This window comes from Lampris incognitus, chromosome 2 (genome assembly GCF_029633865.1).
Source record: "Lampris incognitus isolate fLamInc1 chromosome 2, fLamInc1.hap2, whole genome shotgun sequence".
NCBI lineage: Eukaryota > Metazoa > Chordata > Actinopteri > Lampriformes > Lampridae > Lampris > Lampris incognitus.
Window position 1 is genome coordinate 26,071,996 of NC_079212.1, and position 21,109 is coordinate 26,093,104.

The window sequence follows — 21,109 nt, forward strand, 5'->3', positions numbered from 1 at the left end:
CTGACGGACTCATGAACGTCGTCTTCGGTGGAACCGCGTTTATAACACTTGCGAAGAAGTGTGGGGCTCCACGCCCGGGAAGAGAGCTCCGTTGACGGGTTGCGCCGCCGACCCTTCTTCATGAGGGCTGAGCGACGACATTCTGCTTTCTGCAAGTTTACCGTCCGTACAAGGAGACAGGCCTAACTACCCCCCCACCCCACCCCCACCCCCCGAGACTACGACGGAAGATGGGCAGAAGAAATCGGATGAGCGAAACTGACCCGACTTTACCTTCACTGTGGTCGACGCTCGGACAATCCGCAAACTCTCGGGAGAAGTTAGGAGGACACGACCGGAGGTCTCGGCTTCCACATGACACGGTGGGGTGCCGCCGTCCGCCGCCCTAGTCCGGGTTTCTGACAGTCCGCCTCGGTCTCCTCCGCCTCCGACACCTTCCCCCGGCTGGCGGACTCTCCGGGCTCCTCCGCTCCGCTGCTAAAACAGCGCTCGCGGCGCTGGCTCGGCGCCAGCGCTTCTGCAGCGGACCCCGCCGCGCACTGACCCACGGGAAATGGCGTTCTCGCCGCGGTCCCGGCCCGACGCCGGGGACGGCGGCGAGTGTGCTTCACGACTACAACTCCCGTCTCCGTGTTGTGAATTTTGTGGCGGCCCAGAAAGTTATTTTCAACTAAATGGAAATAAAAGTGTAACGCGTATCCTGCGGTTATCGGTTCATGTAGTGATTATAAGTGCGGCGTGGAATATTACAACAACAAAGAGGCAACGTCTTCGTATCGAAGTGATCCGCGTAACCGGCTGAGAGAGAGCAACCGATCCCGTACCTGAAGTAGCAGTCCTGGATGGGACCGCTCGCAAATTGGCTCGCCTCATCAGAGCCTCCGGCCCCGGGCGCGGAGCGCGCCGGACAGGAAGGAGTTAAGCAGCTGTGCGACCAGCTGACCGGCCACGTGACTTTGCGGAAGCGTCGCCGGAGTGACGGGGAGCTGCGTCCTGCCGAGATGTGGCGTCGCTTCGGCTTTGTCGTCTTAGTGAACTGCTCGTATGCGGTGTGGTGCCTCCAAGGCCCGGCTGGGATCAAGTCGGATCCGTCGGTGGGAGCGGAAGCTGACCCCGCCGTCCGGTCGGAAGCAGCGGGTTGCGGCTGTCACAGCTTGAAGAGGGACGCCGCTCGGGACCCGGAGGGTGAGGTCGCCGGGGCGGCCAGCACAGCTGGCAGATACTCCAGACGCGCCAATGACGGGCTGGCGTTGCCTCGGGAGGGTGACAGCGGGTCGGCAAGTCAGGTATTCGGTTATGCGAAGCACAGCAAAAGAAACGTTTTCTAAAATGACTAGTTTATTTCTCTTCTTCTTCTTCATTATTAATGGCGAATTGCAACCAGTTCTGGCCAATGGGTGCCTTGTACATGACTTCTTTGTGGAAGTGTGTACATTTCTGTCTGCGGCCTGGTCACGTGTTACTGACGTCAGCGTTGGCGGTTGAGGCGATCGCAGCGCCGTGAGCCGCGCGCTCCGGCTGCGTGTTTCCCGTGCGAGCTGACAAGGCAAGGATTCCTTAAATTATTACACGCGCGCAACCCACTGACCTGTACCTCAGGAGGGCAGTACTGCCAAAAAAAACCCCAAAACATCACTGTTGGTCTGTCACACTTACTGCCCATCTCTACTCCAGGCTTCGACTGTGTTTAAGGCTGGAGTGCTTCTTCTTCGTGGATATAATGACGATAGGTTGTAACAGTTTTCAATAACTGAAGGGAATAATAATAATAACATGGCCGGCACGGCTGCGGCTTCTTCTTCGTGGATATAATGACTATAGGCTGTAACAGTTTTCAATAACTGAAGGGAATAATAATAATAATAACATGGCCGGCACGGCGGCGGCTTCTTCTTCGTGGATATAATGACTATAGGCTGTAACAGTTTTCAGTAACTGAAGGGAATAATAATAATAATAACATGGCCGGCACGGCTGCGGCTTCTTCTTCGTGGATATAATGACTATAGGCTGTAACAGTTTTCAGTAACTGAAGGGAGTAATAATAATAATAACATGGCCGGCACGGCTGCGGCGGCTTCTTCGTGGATATAATGACTATAGGCTGTAACAGTTTTCAGTAACTGAAGGGAGTAATAATAATAATAACATGGCCGGCACGGCTGCGGCTTCTTCTTCGTGGATATAATGACTATAGGCTGTAACAGTTTTCAGTAACTGAAGGGAGTAATAATAATAATAACATGGCCGGCACGGCTGCGGCTTCTTCTTCGTGGATATAATGACTATAGGCTGTAACAGTTTTCAGTAACTGAAGGGAGTAATAATAATAATAACATGGCCGGCACGGCTGCGGCTTCTTCTTCGTGGATATAATGACTATAGGCTGTAAAAGTTTTCAGTAACTGAAGGGAATAATAATAATAATAACATGGCCGGCACGGCTGCGGCTTCTTCTTCGTGGATATAATGACTATAGGCTGTAACAGTTTTCAGTAACTGAAGGGAGTAATAATAATAACATGGCCGGCACGGCGGCGGCTTCTTCTTCGTGGATATAATGACTATAGGCTGTAACAGTTTTCAATAACTGAATGGAATAATAATAATAACATGGCCGGCACGGCTGCGGCTTCTTCTTCGTGGATATAATGACTATAGGCTGTAACAGTTTTCAGTAACTGAAGGGAGTAATAATAATAACATGGCCGCACGGCGGCGGCTTCTTCTTTGTGGATATAATGACTATAGGCTGTAACAGTTTTCAGTAACTGAAGGGAATAATAATAATAATAATAACATGGGCGGCACGGCGGCGGCTTCTTCTTCGTGGATATAATGACTATAGGCTGTAACAGTTTTCAGTAACTGAAGGGAGTAATAATAATAACATGGCCGCACGGCGGCGGCTTCTTCTTCGTGGATATAATGACTATAGGCTGTAACAGTTTTCAATAACTGAAGGGAATAATAATAATAACATGGCCGCACGGCGGCACAGTGATTAGCATGGTTGTCTCACAGCAAGAAGGTCCTGGGTTCGAACCTCGGGGTAGTCTAACCTAGGGGGTCGTCCTCTGTGTGGAGTTTGCATGTTCTCCCCGTGTCTGTGTGGGTTTCCTCCGGGTGCTCCAGTTTCCTCCCACAGTCCAAAGACATGTAGGTCAGGTGAATTGGCCGTACTAAGTTGTCCCTAGGTGTGAATATGTGTGCGTGTGGGTGGGTGGTGGTGGTGGTGGGGGGGGCTGTCCAGGGTGTCTCCCCGCCTGCCGCCCAGTGACTGCTGGGATAGGCTCCAGCATCCCCGTGACCCCGAGAGCAGGATATAAGCGGTTTGGATAATGGATGAATGAATAAAGGTGTTCTGCTTCTTAGATGGTGCTGATTTCTGGAGGAGAGTACTTCATGGGAACAGAGAAGCCTGGCATCCCTCCAGATGGCGAGGGTCCTCAGCGGCAGGTCCACTTGGACTCCTTCTACATGGACGTCCAGGAAGTCAGCAATCGACAATTCCAGAGCTTCGTCAACGCCACGGGCTATATCACCGAGGTTTGACTGCCCTGCTTACTATGCTACATGTTATTCCCAAGGCAGTGTTTTTATCATGAACTTGTGTTCAGAAGTAGAACAAGTCATGATTCAAACGGAGACTTGGCCGCTAAGTGATCACTGAACACCTTTGTCTTTGCTCATTGCGTCTTTCTTCCTTGCTCTTCTAGGCTGAGAGATTTGGAGATTCATTTGTATTTGAGGGAATTCTGAGTGAAACGGTGAAAAACCAGATCTCCCAAGCAGTGAGTACTGTTCTGTAAAGTGACATGTTTCGTCATGGTGCATGCACCTCTTGACGGGTACTACAGCAGCTTTATGGCCCAGTGTACGTTGGAAGGAAAATAATATACATTTTCTAAGAAAGTCACCAGGTGAATTTGAGAGACTGAGACCAGAAGCTGGCAAAGTCTTTCTAAATTGACATTTGAACCTAATAAGATTTCAAATTCTTAATATATGATTTGAAAACCTCTTCCTCTGTCAATAAAAACATTGAGGTAGTGAAAAGCACCGTCCATAACAGTGTCTTTTTACCCAGATAAGTTCACATTTACAGAGTTTTAGTCACGATGACCTGTTCAAATGCCCTCCCATCTCCAAATGGTAAGTGGACTGCATTTTATACTGTGCTTTTCCAGCCACAACAGCCACTCAGAGCACTTACACACGGCAAACACAAGAAGGTGAATGTGTAAAGTGAGAGCTCCAGCCGTTGGGTCTGTGTGGTCTGTAGTACTTGAAAAGCTAGTGTGCATCAGGGCAGGATGTTCTTGTGATTTGCTTTCCGATGTTCGTAACAGCCTTGATCCTGTATATTTGAGTCTTTTTACTTGAATATGTAGCAGCCCTTTTTAGGAAACCTTAAACACATCAGCCGTTACCTGAACATGTTTTTGGCTTGGATAGGCATGTAAGCTCCTTATGCTGATACTTAACAGAATAATTATAGTAATAATAACTTATATATATATATAGCGTTTTTTTCCAAAACCGTCAATGGTGTTATAAGTGCTCAACTAATGAGGAGCGGAATATCAACACAGATGCAGGGAAAAAAGTTTCAATACAAGTCTTTAGCGGCTGATGAGTGCGAGACGCACGAAACAGGCCTGTACCGCAATGTATTGGCCGACACATTAGTTGAGCACTCACAACACCGTTGACTGTTTTGGGGAAAAAATGCTATACACACACACACACACACACACACACACACACATATATATATATATATATATATATATATATATATATATATATAGTCTTGTGCACACTAATCTGAAGACTTAGTTAAAATAGTTAAAGTTTGTGTGTAAAAGAGATGGACAGTTAGACAGAGGAAGCGAGTGCAAGACTGTCTATTGGGAGATACACCGATCAGCCAAAACATTTTACCACTGACAGGTAAGTGGATAACACTGATCATCTCGGGTTCGCTAACAGGGCGTCCCGAGATGATCAGTGTTATCTACTTACCTGTCAGTGGTTTTAACTGCACCTGTCAAGGGGTGGGATATTTTAGGCAGCAAGTGAGCTGTCGGTTTTTGAAGCTGATATGTTGGAGCAGGACAAATGTGCAAGCGTCAGGATCTGAGTGACTTTAACGAGGGCCAAATTGTGATGGCTAGACAACTGGGTCGGAGCATCTCAAAAACAGCAGGTCTTGTGGGGTGTTTGTGGTATGCAGTGGTCAGTACCTACCAAAAGTGGTCCAAGGAAGGACAACCACTGAACCGGCGACAGGGTCATGGGCACTCAAGGCTCATTGATGTGCGTGGGGAGTGAAGGCTAGCCCGTCTGTCTGATACCACAGAAGAGCTACTGGAGGTCACTTTGCTGAAAAAGTGAATGCTGGCTGATAGATGGGCGTCAGGACACACAGTGCATCACAGCTTGTTGTGTATCAGACTGTATAGCAGCAGACCGGTCAGAGTGTCCATGATGACCCCTGTCCACTGCTGAAAGCACCTATAATGGGCATGTGAGCATCAGAACTAGACCATGGAGCAATGGAAGAAGGTGGCCTGGTCTGATCAATCATGTTTTCTTTTACATCATGTGGACGGCAGGGTGTGTGTGTGTCGTTTACCAGGGGAATAGATAGCACCAGGATGCACTATGGGAAGAAGACAAGCTGACGGAGGCAGTGTGATTCTCCAAGCAATGTTCTGCTAGGAAATCTTGGGTCCTGGCATTCATGTGGATGTTTTCATGTGGATTCATGTGGACTTTGACATGTGCCACCTATCTAAACATGGTTACAGACCAGGTCTACCCCTTCATGGTGACAGTATTCCCTGATGGCAGTGGCCTCTTTCAGCAGGATGATGCTCCCTGCCACACTGCACAAGTTGTTCAGGAATGGTTTGAGGAACATGACGGAGGCTTCAAGGTGTTGCCTTGGCCTCCAAATCCCCCAAATCTCAGTCTGATTGAGCATCTGTGGGATGTGCTGGAAAAACAAGTCCAATCCATGGAGGCCCCAACTCACAGCTTTGAGGACTTAAAGGATCTGCTGCTAATGTCTTGGTGCCAGATACCAGAGGACACCTTTAAAGGTCTTATGGAGTCCATGCCTCGATGGGTCAGAGCTGTTTTAGCGACACGAGGGGGACCTACACAATATTGGTCAGGTGGTTTTAATGTTTTGGCTGATCCGTGTATATGCCATTCTTTTTTTTTCTTTTTTTTTTACTATATAGCTTGTGGCACCACTTCTGTATTACAATATGCTGTCCTTTCATGTTATTAGGTGGCTGTGGCCCCTTGGTGGCTACCAGTCAAAGGGGCCAATTGGAGGCATCCTGAGGGTCCAGACTCTGACATCCTAGACAGGTGGGCTTTCTATGTTATGTAAACCCTGTGGTATACCAGAATGATCTCTTTTTAGTGACAAGACTCATTGCCAGAAGTGTCAATTAAATGTTGACCATGTTGAGTATTAACCGTCTATTTCGAGCGGTTCTGACTGCAGGCAAAATCACACCCTGATTAACTCTGTGTTTAACACAAAACCCGTTTTTGTATTTTAGGCAGGACCATCCTGTTTTGCATGTGTCTTGGGGGGATGCTGAAGCCTACTGTTCCTGGGTGCAGAAGAGACTTCCCACAGAGGCAGAGTGGGAGTACGCCTGCAGAGGTGGCCTGCAAGACAGGTTGGATAGTTACTCAATGCATGGACATACATTTTTTCAGCGTCTGTAATGTCTTTTGTACAGTTGCAGGTATGTTAACATTGAAAAGATAAGGGGTTTTTGGAAAAGTAAATTAGAACGTGCAAACGAGTGTGTTGCTATTAGCAAGGTTCAAGCAAATAAAGGATTTCAGCAAGATTGTGGCCTTGCATCAAAGGATTGAAACGTTCTATAGCACAGTAATCACAGCTAGCAAACTTGTCTCAAAAAGCCTCACACTTCACAGAAGTACCAAAAGAGGATGTCCATTGTCACCATCATTATTTACTCTATTCATCTAACCATTAGCAGCAGCAACGCACCAAAATAAGGTTAGTTGTTTCGGCAAGAGACAAGACAAGACATAACTTGCCATTGGAGGATTTTTGAAAATTCTTCACCCACAATCCTGTATTTTCTGTGTCGGCAGCTCATCTTTTCCATCTAGAGCGAGCCCTAGAAAACCTTTTCGCAATACTGAGGATTCATTCATTCGTTTGCTGTTTCTGTTCAGCCGTTCTTTTTATTCACACCTTCAAAACTGTCCTAAAAACAGCCAGATGGAAACAGCTGTTGTATGTTCTGCAGTTTTCTCTCAACTCATTGCTGCTCCCATCAGACTGTTCCCCTGGGGAAACAAGTTGAACCCTAAAGGACAACACTACGCCAACCTCTGGCAGGGAGACTTCCCCACACACAACTCAGGAGAGGATGGGTTCATCAAAACCTCACCAGTAAGTAGGGATGGCCATCGTTACGGTTTTAATGGTACTACTACTACTACTCTTGCCGGTATTGCTTATCGATCCAGTACTTCAACAGTACTCTTATCGGCTCTTTTTGTCATTTTTTTAAGAGAAAAAACAAAACAAATTAATAACGGGGCGTCCGGGTGGCGTGGCGGTCTATTCCATTGCCTTCCAACATGGAGATCGGCGGTTTGAACCCCGGTTACCTCTGGCTTGGTCGGGCATCCCTACAGACACAATTGACCTTTCGTAAAGTTCCGCCCCCCTTAGTTACTGTTGCTATGCCTGTCAAGCATTTCAGAACTATCCAGGAAGTAGCCGGAAAACACCAAAACATGAAGGGAGAAATCAGCGCATTGTGTGGGTAAAACTAACAGTAATAATACGTTAGCTGTATTAGCTATCAATAATAGCTAGTAGCAAGCTTAGCTTGGAGCACACAGGTATGTTTGTTGATTTTGGATGGATTAAGCTGGCCATGGGGTCTGCTATACTGCCAAATCTATTCCCCACATTGTGCTTCTTGCGTTCTGGGTTTTGGGAAGGGAAAGAAAATTACACCCCCTCCAAACTTTTCACATATCTAGTATCCAATCTGCAGATCCCATAGGCACACCGTTTCAGCATTTTGCTGTGTTTGAACGCTTGACGGACCGTTGCTAAGGCAGGATTGGACAAGCACCGTTCTGGGGCGGTACTTTGCGAAAGGTCAATTGGTCGTGTCTACGGTTGGGAAGCTGGATGTGGGTATGCGTCCCGGTCGCTGCACTAGCGCCTCCTCTGGTCGGTTGGGGGGTAGAGGGAACTGGGGGGAACAGCGTGATTTTCCCACGCGCTACATCCCCCTGGTGAAACTCCTCACTGTCAGGTGAAAAGAAGCGGCTGGCGACTCCACATATATCAGCAGACGGATCGGCGGAGGGGGTGGAGCAGCGACCAGGACGGCTCAGAAGAGTGGGGCAATTGGCCGGGTACAGTTGGGGAGAAAAAGGGGGGAAGAAACAAATTAATAACAGAAGCAACACTGCTTTATTTCCTCATGACTGGACAGAGCGTTACTTTTAAACCAGGTGTGTATAATCTAGTTAGCTCCGTGTGGCTCCAGGGTGCTAGCATACGTAACATACCTGAGGTGGACGGCCAACCGGAGGTGAACTACGAGCCAGGCAGTCCAGAACAGTCCAGACCTGTGCATTTCTCCACCTGTGTTTGATGCTCCGTCACCAGATGTTTTGGAAGATTGCTTGTGTTTGCACCCTTGTGGCAACGAGCATTGTCAGCATCGACTCTAGTCTGTGTGTATGAGTGTGTGTGTGTGTGTGTGTGTGTGTGTGTGTGTGTGTGTGTGTGTGTGTGTGTGTGTGTGTGTGTGTTAGACAGTTCATGTTGTAGGGTTAGGAATTCAGTATGTTTTTGTCCTTAACCCAAAGTTCATTGTTGTGAAACAGAAGAGGATTAATAAATTACTTCATTTCCACTGCAGCAACAGGAAGTTAGTGGAGCTAGAAATCGGAGTTTATTTCGAAGGGAAAAATACCCGAAGCTCAAATCCTCCACAGATAAGCTGGACGCTTACATAATGTTCATTAGATTCATTTCTCTCCCGTGGAAAAGACTTTTCAGCCCCATGTAGGTCAGGTGAATCGGCCGTACTAAATTGTCCCTAGGTGTGTGTGTGTGTGTGTGTGTGTGTGTCTGTGTCTGTGTCTGTGTCTGTGTCTGTGTCTGTGTGTCTGTGTGTGTGTGGGCCCTGTGATGGCCTGGCGGCCTGTCCAGGGTGTCTCCCTGCCTGCCCCTAATGACTGCTGGAATAGCCTCTAGTATCCCCGCATCCCTGAGAGCAGGATAAGCGGTTCAGATGATGGATGGATGGGTGGGTGGATGGATGGATGGATGGATGGATGGATGGGTGGATGGATGGATGGATGGATGGATGGATGGATGGATGGATGGGTGGGTGGATTGATGTATGGATGAGTGGGTGGGTTGATGGATGGGTGGATGGATAATGGGTGGATGGATGGGTGGGTGGGTGGATGGATGGATGGATAGATGGCTGGATGGGTGGATGGATGGATGGATGGGTGGATGGATAATGGGTGGATGGATGAGTGGGTGGGTGAATGGATGGATGGATGGATGGATGGATGGGTGGATGGATGAATATAAAACAAGCTCTCACCACATTCCATTAACACAATGAGAGTGAAGCATCCTCGTTGTCTTATTGTTCACCCTCTGGTGTGCATGCAACACACATACATACATGGAGAGACTCACACGTATGCAGTTAGTGTGTACGTCGTCACGTATCCTTCACGGAGACGTGCCGACTTCTTCTGTGCATTTAATACACACAGTGTCAGTTTCGTGTCTCTGCAGAAGGTTTTGAAGTAAAGTCCACGCTCCTCTCATAGTGTTTCTTCGCTTTTGTCTTGCAGGTGATGTCCTTTCCTGCCAACGGCTTTGGCCTGTACGACATGGTGGGGAACGCGTGGGAGTGGACGTCAGACTGGTGGACGGTGCATCACACCACAGACCATCGATCTAATCCAGTAATACTCCATTTACTGTTGTGCCCCCTCGCTTCTGTTCCAGACCAGCAGCAGCCAAAAGATTTTTTTTTAAAGTAAAGTTCAGGGAGTGTTAATTTTGTTCTGAAACATCTTTCTTTATTAGAAAGGACCTCCATCAGGCACGGAAAAGGTGAAGAAGGGTGGGTCTTACATGTGCCACAAGGTAAGGAGGGAAACCCTTTTGTGTTTTTAAACCTTTATTCATAATGTCCGAAGTAACGGGGGGTGCAGAAGAGAGTGCAGGCAGGGTGGAGTGGGTGGAGAAGAGTGTCAGGAGTGATGTGTGACAGAAGGGTACCAGCAAGAGTTAAAGGGAAGGTTTACAAGATGGTTGTGAGACCAGCTATGTTGTATGGTTTGGAGACAGTGGCACTGATGAAAAGACAGGAGGTGGAGCTGGAGGTGGCAGAGTTGAAGATGATAAGATGTTCATTGGGAGTGATGAAGAAGGACAGGATTAGGAACGAGTATATTAGAGGGACAACTCAGGTTGGACGGTTTGGAGACAAAGCAAGAGAGACAAGATGGAGATGGTTTGGACATGTGTGGAGGAGAGATGCTGGTTATATTGGGAGAAGGATGCTGAATATGGAGCTGCCAGGGAAGAGGAGAAGAGGAAGGACAAAGAGGAGGTTTATGGATGTGATGAGGGAGCACATGCAGGTGGCTGGTGTGACAGAGGAAGATGCAGAGGACAGGAAGAGATGGAAATGGATGATCTGCTGTGGCGCCCCCTAACGGGAGCAGCTTAAAGTAGTAGTAGTAGATAGTAGTATTACTGCCTTTTATGAAAAAGGCAGTGTTTTGATATCCTTGGAAGTATTGAATTAATGGTCACAGTTTTGCCGTCATGAGATGGGGTGATTTAGCGGCCACAGGGTGGAGCAGTGAGCCATGGTGACTTCGCATGCTCTATGGGTGCTAGCCATGCTAACCAGGAACACAGCAAGAGCATTGCATCTAGACGGTAACATATCTTATATGATATTTTTAACTTATTTTGGATGCTCTGGGGGCATCCGGGTCACGTAGTGGTCTATTCCATTGCCTACCAACACAGGGCTCGCTGGTTCAAGTCCCCGTGTTACCTCCGGCTTTGTCGGGTATCCCTGCAGACACAATTGGCCGTGTCTGCGGGTGGGAAGCCGGATGTGGGTATGTGTCCTGGTCGCTGCACTAGCGCCTCCTCTGGTCAGTTGGGGCGCCTGTTCAGGGGAGAGGGGGAACTGGGGGGAATAGCGTGATCCTCCCACGTGCTACCTGGTGAAACTCCTCACTGTCAGGGGAAAAGAAGCAGCTGGCGACTCCACTTGTATGGGAGGAGGAATGTGGTACTCTGCAGACCTCCCCGGATCGGCAGAGGGGGTGGAGCAGCGACCAGGACGACTCAGAAGAGTGGGGTAATTGGCGAAGTACAATTGGGGAGAAAAAAGGGGGGGGGAAACAAAAAGAGTGATGCGATTTACCCGATGTCAAAACAACGTGGTAAGCAATACAACTATTTTAAATACAACAGAAAAAACAGTGTTGGTCCTCTGAGCGACCCACTACTGACCAGCGCTGAGTTTTGCCAATGGCCCCGGCTGCTGTGGGGCTGTGGTTGTTTGCTTGCAAGCCAGCTGTAATCACAGAAAAGTGTTTCATCTCTGAACGAGCATGTCTGATTAAATCGAGCAGAGGACTTTAATCAGACATGCTTTACGAATTTGGACATGGCACGAGATCAAGGAAATCCTCCAGTACTCGTGTTTACCCCATCTCCTCATGGGAGATGGGGTAAACATTCAAGTTTCATCTGATCTGTGCGTCTTCTTTTGTCAAAGTTCCCTCAAACTAGAACAAGTTCTTCAATAATTTATCAGATGGGGGGGGGGGTACATCAGTCTGCAGCTCTGGTTTGCTCATGTTGTATGTGGGTAATGTTATTCAGTTTGGAACGCTTTCTCCAGTCCTACTGCTACAGGTACCGATGTGCCGCACGAAGCCAAAACACTCCTGACAGCTCGGCCTCCAACCTCGGGTTCCGCTGTGTCTCTCAGGAGCGACGGTGAGGTGACTTGATCTGGAACAGCATGGCTTTAGTCATATGAAGCCCCCAGACTCCACCACCCCGGGCCCAGCGTTGATGGAGCGATGGCTGTGGAATAAGCTCATTAAAGGAGCACTTAGCGGTGTCAGAGGGGTTGTTCCACTGCCCTGCTGATGTGACGCGTATGAGAAGGATTTAAGAAGGAAGACTACTTGAAGTTCACTGGGCCTGCCTCTAAAATGTTGTGTCGGGGTGTATTCAACACAACCACAGATCTGTTCAGAAGTCATTCATTTGGCTAAAAATGTGGCCGTGCACTTCTTACAGTGCAAAGTATTGTGCACTGTGCACAAAAGTGAGTCTTCGTTTATTTAAATCAGGCAAACATTGTTGAGAAATTATTTTCAAAAGGACACACTGAAAAGTGGATACTACTCTTGCACCATCTGTGGTGATTAGACAATAGCATTAGCTAATGGCTCGGCGAGTTTGCAGTAGGACGGTACATCTTAATGTGTTTTAAGGCTGTAAAATGTGTTTATATTTGCAGTATTTGCAAACGCCGGAGTAAGATGGACCTGTTGGTTAGAAGTGGTGTCCCGAGGAACAGTGTTTGTTTTGAGGATGTCTGTTTTTCATTTGTTTGATTCTTCACATTTTACCTTACAACTGACTGTAATTCATTTCTATTGGGAGGCTGCATTATTTCTGTTTTCCTTTTTCTTTCTTCATATTTTTTGACCACATCTCTACATTTGTTTGTTTTCAGTGTGTTTGAATGTTTCTTACTTTTTATGGATTGACATATCTTGATCGTAAAATAAAAATCAGAGAAAACATCTGTTTTTGTGATAATATGATAAAGATTGACAAAAACATCCAAGAAGGTTGAATCAGTTCATCTGGATACATTGTTTATTGACAGAAACGTTTCTGTCAAAAAACATTGTATCTAGATGATCTGGTTCAACCTTCTTTGATGTTCTTACCTGGATTACTGAGCATGTATCAAGACACTGACAAAAACATGAAAGGTTGAATCAGTTCATCTGGATACAATGTTTATTGACAGATATCCGTCAATAAACATTGTATCCAGATGAACTGATTCAACCTTCTTTGATGTTCTTACCTGGATTACTGAGCATGTATCAAGACACTGACAAAAACAGTTCTTAAGTCTCAAGGTCTCATTAAGGAAGTTGTTTATATCAGCTTTTAAAACAAAAGACGGCTTCAGTACGACCCACTCAGCAGCACCCATTTGTTTCTGTGAGGCTTCTCGCCTCCCTCCATCACAACACTGTCACCCTGAGAGGTGAGTGCTCAGTGAAGCTGATGAGCTCAGGGGAAACTTCCATGTAATGCTGGCACACAGGCTACAGCTTGGTGTGTAGCCATTATCATTCATCATCGACACTTGAAATCGATGGCGCTACTTCAGGTGCCATTTGTTATGGCTTTTACAAAAAGGTTGGAGAGACGGTACAAAGGTTTACTATTTAGGGTAATTTAAAGAGGATGCTAACGCTGGACCCAGACACGGCACTGAATTTTTTTTTCAGGGTAATGTTTTATTCATTTACTCCTGGACAGGCTTAAATTCAAGATTAATATGATGGTCTTGGCTTCCTTTTCTGTGGACACAGTATGGTGAATTCTGTCCTGTAAGGGAAATAAAATGGATTATTTGTGACCTTAGACTAAGAAAGCCACTTTATATTTGTCACTGTACAGGTCTGTGGTAACAATAAAATGTGTTCTCTGCATTTAACCCATCCTATTGTATAGGAGCAGTGGGCAGCTGCAGCGCCCAGGGACCAACTCCAGTTCTTCTATCCATTGCCTTGCTCAGGGGCACAGGCAGGAGTATTAACCCTAACATGCATGTCTTTTCGATGGTGGGAGGAAACCCAATATGCAGACTCCACACAGAACACAGAAAGGACCTGGGACAGCCTGGGGTTCAAACCCAAGACCTTGTTGCTGTGAGGCAACAGTGCTAACCACTGGGCCACCATGATGACCAGTGACCAAACAAGGCTGAAACAGCACGAAACATCAATAGACCCATTTTCTTTGTCAACTCAGTTGAAGTTATGCTGTAAATTCAATAGATACCTCAACAAAGTTATTTTGTCTCTACCAGATATTTGGTTAATATATAGCATTTGTTTTATCTGCCAACATATTGACAGAGGTTCTTAATACTTAATATGTTGGTATCTGACGTCCTGATCGCCTGCTCCTCCTGACCTTCCAGCAAATGGATTTGACATCATGGACAACAAAGACTTCCCTCCCTCCGCTGACCAGTCCGTCACATCCAGGAGCGAAGCGCTCACCACCAGCTGCTGCTCACCACCAGCTGCTGCTCACCACCAGCTGCTGCTCACCACCAGCTGCTGCTCACCACCAGCTGCTGCTCACCACCAGCTGCTGCTCACCACCAGCTGCTGCTCACCACCAGCTGCTGCTCACCACCTGCTGCTGCTCACCACCCCGGATCCCGAAAGGAAAGTTCATCCGTTCGACGTAGGCTGTTGAAGGAGGCAGCCTGCCAGCTCTGAACTGGCCATCGGTGGCATCCCCCCTGGTGCTGTGTCCCCCACACTAGCTGGGAGCCAACATTCTTCCCAGATAGCTTCCGGATGTGGGCCACTTCAGGGCATGATGAGGCACTGATGGCCTTCTTCTGGCCCTGACAAAATGGATGTGAGCCTGAAGTGGCCCACATGTATAACAGCAAATATGGCCCAAATATGCCAAATCAAATGTGGGTCTTTTCTTGCAAAGATGCGGTGCTCTCAGCAACATGTAATCTGGATGTGACCCTGACGTGGCCCGTGTGGTAAATGGTGAATATGGTCCAAATATCACACAACAAATATGGCCCACCTTTGGCAAATATGTGGCGCATGCGGCATATGGCTAGGTTTTGGCCCAGATCCAGCAAGCAGGAGAGGACCGCTCAGGTGCCATCATTCCACGTGGTGTGTGGGCCGGCTGAAAGTGTCGGGTGTGGGACGGGTCTGGGCCACAGCAATTTTGCTATCTGGGCCAGCGTGGTGGTCAGGTGAGTCCTTGTACTGCACCCATTCCACAGCCACCTTCTGTTCTGATTGAGGGTGATTCAGGGACGTCAGGTCCAACAGGGCTGCACCACTGCTTTCCAGGTGCCAAGGTAAACTTCCTAGTCTGCTATCCCAGTATACCCCCGCTAAGAGAGCTGCCATTCACGTTGGCACGACCACGGCAGCGGTTGGAGCATTTAAAATCTGATTTTATGCGTCTTTTTAACCTTCTAAAACTTGGAAGGAATTTTTTTTAAATCTCTGGCCCACGTCCCACTTCAGGTGGGGGCGTTGGTTTGCAGCTTCACGCCTGGCTTCAGTCTCAGTGCTGTCGTTTACAACTTGGTTTTATCGACACTTTCAATCTGTTCTGGGAAGGCTCTTCTATTTTTGAACATGGTGGCCTCCGTCCAGATCGAGCAGGCTCATGAGTGCTGCCTGCAGACGTGTTTTATTCCACCGTCTCCAACACTGGTGACGTCCACAGGGACGGGGCGCTTTCAATTTTGATTCGCAGATCAACTACACCTGTTCAATTCCTCTGGCGAGTCTGATCCATCATACTAGGGCCTGTCACTCTGCTGTACTCATTCCTGTAATGATAAACCATAGACCCCCCGTAATCTCCCCGTAACATACAGGGGTCTCTGTGAATAGCTGTAGTCCACGGACTTCCGGTTTCTACTGTACTTGTATACAAAGCTCAAGCTGCCCCTCATTATATAAGAGACATGCTAACTAGATACAAACCAGCAAGAACTCTCAGGTCCAAAGGCAGTGGTCTTTTAACCAGCCCTCATTCTAACTCCACGCCCTGCCTGAGGACCTGAGAGAGGCCCCCACACTGAACACTTTTAAAGGCAGGTTAAAAATTTTACTTTTCACTATAGCCTATGTCTAAGTTATTAGTGTGTGTGTGTGTGTGTGTGTGTGTGTGTGTGTGTGTGTGTGTGTGTGTGTGTGTTTTGTACATTTTAACATTCGTATATTCTGCTCCCTGTATAACTGCACTAAGGCCTACTGATGTGCATATTTATTTAATACATTTGAACTTTTTGATTGTTTTGATTGTATTGTCATTTTATGTAGAGCACGTTGTGTTGTGCTGCCTGTGTATGAAATGTGCTGTATATAAAGTTTGTTGTTGTTGTTGTATCTGTCCAGCAAAGACGCTTAAATATACAGCCTATAGTAAAGCAATACACATGTAGGGCTCTTGACTGTAGACAGTGGCACTTGTGTCACAATGTTGCCATAGTTGTGCTTCAGCCACCGCCAAGGGGCAGCAAAGACTGACGTTTACATTCATTCTTATTGTCGCTCTTAAAAGGTGTTATACTAATACAGATATTATAAAGTTATACTCATATAGTTTTAAAAAAGGAGTTACACTAATGCATATATTATAGGGTTAGCGTGTACAGGACGTGACGTAATAAAACACAGATGACGTGTGCAAAAGAACAAAAGAGTATTTATTTCAGCGTGCGCAGTATACATGTGGGATTCAAACTAGGCAATAAGCAAGAGGAAGCGTGGGAGGAGAAGAGGAAGGTAGTAAAAAATCAAAACATGTCTATTGTGCCATAGTTAATAATTCGGGATGTTATCTGCAAACATTCCCCTTTCTATCGTGTAACAGCACATTTATTAACCAACTAAACCCTATTTTAGTTTGCAACTCAAAGAAAAGATTAAACTGATAGTTGATACAACATTACTGCACGTCGCTAACGTTACGTAGTAGACAGCTGGACAAGTCTAAACCCTCGGCCAGCTTTTAAAGAAGCTCCTACAAACCCCGCTACTACCAGTGCACAACAGCTTATCTGTTTCACAAGACGGAGAAAGACACGTCCATCTCTACCACACCGCAAGAACACCAGCAGTCCCCGCTGCTGTACCATGCCCCTTCTCCTCCACCACACGGCACCGCCTCCACCCCACCCCACCCCACTCCACTCCACCCGCTTCTGTGTCGTTTTCCTTTACCCTAACTCAGTGTTTCTCAACCCAGTCCTCAAGGACCCCCTATCCTGCAGATTTTCATTGCAACCCTGCATAGGTAGCCCTGCTTGTACTTACTCGACCAATCATCTCGAAGCACTTAATTATGCAAGGTGTGCAACAGCTGACCAAATTCGTTGCTGATTGGTTGAATAACTACAAACAGGCACACCTATTCAGGGTTGCAAAGAAAATATGCAGGATAGGGGGTCCTTGAGGACTGGGTTGAGGAACACCCCCTAACTGTACCGCCTCAGTGTAGCTGGATTTTCGGCTCTCCATATTTATTTATTTTCAGTTTACCAGTCAAGTCTTCCTTCCAGCCCTCACCTATGGTCATGAGCTTTTGGTAGTGACCGAAAGGGGGCGATCTCGGATACAAGCGGCTGAAATGAGTTTCCTCCGTAGGGTGTCTGGGCCCCAGCCTTAGAGATAGGGTGAGGAGCTCGGAGTAGAGCCGCTGCTCCTTCACGTCGAAAGAAGCCAGTTGAGGTGGTTCGGGCATCTGATCAGGATGCCTCCTGGGCTCCTTCCTTTGGAGGTTAACCAGGCACGGCCAACTGGGAGGAGACCCCGGGGTAGACCCAGAACTCGCTGGAGGGACTACATGTCCAGTCTGGCCTGGGAACACCTTGGGACCCCCCAGGAGGAGCTGGAGGGCGTTGCTGGGGAGAGGGGCGTCTGGAGGGCCCTACTTAGCTTGCTGCCACCGCGACCCGACCCCGGAGAAGCGGCTGATGATGAATGAATGAATGTACTTTTAAGATAACTCCGCTTCGACCGCTTCGGTATTTCAAAATGCGCGCACTGATGACGCAGTGACGCAAAATGACGCAGTGACGCGTTTCTCTGACCAATCAGAGGTCTGCATTTGGAACCTCGACAAAGGCGGTACCAGAAAAGCGGTAACAGTTACCAAAAATGCCGGTGCTTTCCAGTAATGGAAAACGAATAAAGGGTGAGTCGAGTTGAGTCGGTACCATGTGGTGGAAAAGGGGCATTATTAACCCCTAAAACAGTGCATAAAATGCACCACAGAAATGGAGCATAGCAACTAAAACGATCGGAGGGCTAAACTGAGCTGCCATCTTGGAGTCCAAAACAATCAAGGATAGATAGGAACAATTAAACAAAGGCGATTCGCTATACTAATAAAAATCCTGTCCTTAATCACTCTGCCTCTCGTAAGCAAAGCTGAGAATACAAAAACATTTGCAACTTTATCCAACTTTTGCACCAAAATGGCAAAAGTGTGTGTGTGTGTGTGTGTGTGTGTGTGTGTGTACTTGTGCTGCTGGAGAGGTAGCCGGGCCTCCCAGCTGAATCCTCACCACATGTAGTAGCTACGTGTGGTGTCAACGGGAGAGGGTTTCCCCTCCACGCAACCGTCTTTGTCCTTCTCACCGTCGGCCTCCCACAGGTTGATGAGCGGAGGGTAGAGCTCGTTCAGTGGGATGGAGGAGGTCTTCTGCATGTACTTCTTCAGTGAGTGATGGTAGTTCTTTCTTTTCCATCTGCGAGCCGTGTAGACGGCAACTGTGGCCAGACTGATAAAGGCCAGCATGGTGGCCATGACGACAAGCACCACCGCGCTGGGGTGTTGGTCCGACACATCTAGGGCAAACGTAGTGCTACGTGTCGTCACATTGACGCAGGATTTGTGGGTCTGGAGGTGGATGTTGGAGACAGTGAGGCACACTTCATATTCTGTGGCGGGCTGAAGGTGTGTGAGGTTGTACTCGTGAACATCAACGGGGACGCGTGCTGTGTAGGTGATGTGGGGGTTGTCAATCTTCATAGTGGCCGAGGCCCACTTCAGGTTTGAGGTCATGACGTTGGAATTGACCTTCCAGGAGACCAGAATGGAGTGGGACTCAGTCTGCTTAACGTAGATTTTCATCACCTGGGTGCTGTCGAGCAAGGTCCCATTGACGCGGATGGTGGCGACCCGTGTGTCTGCCCCCTCTGTGTTCTGAGCCACACAAGTGTAACGGCCAGAGTCCTCTACCTGTACATGCAGCAGCTGTAAGGTCCCCTCACCATTCAGGTGATAGCGGTCTGACACAGTGTCTACAGTGATCTTCGTTCCAAGAGGAGACACCCAGTAGAGCTCAGGCTCTGGCTCAGCCATTGCCCTGCAATCCAGACTTACACTCATGCCAAGCTCCAGGTTCAAATGACTAGGAAAGGTGTCTTGGGATATGAGGGGGAGGCACTGCTCTGGGGGGTCTAATATCCTTAGTTCTCTAACACGCTTGCCTCGAAGCTCTGGTGGGGAGGCACATAGCATGGCCAGGGGCTCCATGAAACGTACCATGGTCCTGTTGGAACTCATCCACTGAATGATACAGTCACAACGCAGTGGGTTGCTATGCAAACTGATCTCCCGCAAGTTTGGCAACGCCTCCACTGTCCTCAGGTAGAGAGAATTGAGAGCGTTATTGTTGAGCATCAAGCTCTCCAGGGAGGGCATGTCCCTAAAGGCCAGCCTGTGGATGTAGGAAAGTTTGGGGTTATTTGTGGCCTCTAGCTTTGTGAGCTCTGGTAGGTTGTCCAGAGCAAAGCGGTCAATTGATACCAACTCCATCATATTGTTTATGCCTAGCTCTTTCAGGTGCAGCATGTTTCTGAAGTCGCCTTCTTGGATTTTGTGAACCGGGTTTTTGTTCAAATCCAGAAATTTCAGATTGGGAACTTTCTGAAGTGCCAGTTGGGGGATTCGGACCAATTTGTTGTCGTAGAATGAAATACTTTCCAGGCTATCCAAGCCTACCAAAGCATTCCCTGGAACATCAGTCAGGTCCATGCCAGCCAGAACCAGGCTCCTTAGACTACTCAGAGGCTTGAAGTTCATATCCAGGAGCCCAATGACTGGATTCTCCCCGATCATGAGGATCTCAAGGTTAGGTGTGGCTTCAAACCAGCGACTGTCTATGACACGGAGTCTGTTGGAGTTGAGGTGGAGGCGCAGCAGGCTGTGCAGGCCTGCAAAGGCCCCAGGGGAGATGGAGCTAATCTGGTTGTGGTTGATATAGAGCTCTTGTAGATTAGAGAGGTCCTGCAGGCAGTGGTCTGGCAGCTGGGTGATCTGGTTCTCCTCCAGGTGCAAGGTTGTGAGCTGGTTCATATTGGTGAGGCCCACAGCTTCCACACTGCTAAAATTGTTCTGGGACATGTCCAGCTCCGTCAGGTTGTATAGCACCTCAAGCTCTCCACTGGTGTGCGAGATGGAATTACTTTGCAGCAGCAGTACCTGGGTATCTGTGGAGAGGTTAGTGGGAATGCGCGTGAGCCTCAAGTCATTACAGTCCACTGTGGATGCCTCCCTGTAGGTGGACTGGGGAGTAAACCATGGGCGGATCTCACATACACACAACCGAGGGCATTCCTTGCCATGTGCCATGGATGAAAGAAGCAGCAGCAGCAGCAGCAGGCCTGTGCACATCCAGGCTAGCCTGGGCCAAGGAAGCCTGTTGAGTGCCATGATATCTGCTCTCTCAACTTACTCTGATCTCAGAGGAGCCGCAGTGTTCTCGACAAGGAGGGAAGGTGAACCGTTGCTTGTGAGCATTGGCTTTCTCCAGTACTGGATAATTACTGGAGGGTCTTTTCTGTGCAGCGATTTCTAGCCAAGGGGAAAGTCTGTATTTGGGGAAAGGATGCCAGAGAATGGTCTAATCCAAACAGGACCTCTACTGACGCACTTTTCTGTCTTCTCTCTTCACACTGTTTAGCCGATCAAACCTGCAAGACACAGAAACCAGGTTGCATGTCAAAATCGTGCAACATAAATACATAAACAACTTCAGCACCATTTTGCAAATGCATAGTGACTTAGATATTATACTGTAGCTGATAAAGAGCAGGATGCAAAGACAGAAAGAGTGAGTTAGAAAACGAAGATATTCTTTGATTTCCCTCAAAAAGCCGCTCAGAAACAGCTGACCAC

At 47.8% G+C, this 21,109-nt stretch overlaps 2 protein-coding genes across 2 annotated transcripts; one reads left to right on the forward strand and one right to left on the reverse strand.

Moving 5' to 3' along the window:
• The first annotated feature begins 840 nt into the window (after positions 1-840).
• Positions 841-12,912, forward strand: LOC130106708 (formylglycine-generating enzyme-like). Its single transcript, XM_056272926.1, has 9 exons — positions 841-1,286; positions 3,376-3,549; positions 3,720-3,794; positions 6,305-6,387; positions 6,585-6,707; positions 7,345-7,459; positions 9,916-10,029; positions 10,154-10,213; positions 12,000-12,912. Exons 1-9 carry the CDS (start codon positions 843-845, stop codon positions 12,099-12,101), a joined length of 1,290 nt encoding a protein of 429 aa, XP_056128901.1. The 5' UTR covers positions 841-842; the 3' UTR covers positions 12,102-12,912.
• A 5,575-nt stretch (positions 12,913-18,487) lies between these two features.
• On the reverse strand, positions 18,488-20,644 carry LOC130106707 (leucine-rich repeat neuronal protein 1-like). Its single transcript, XM_056272925.1, has one exon. The coding sequence runs from the start codon at positions 20,642-20,644 to the stop codon at positions 18,488-18,490; it is 2,157 nt and encodes a 718-aa protein (XP_056128900.1).
• Positions 20,645-21,109: the final 465 nt, after the last annotated feature.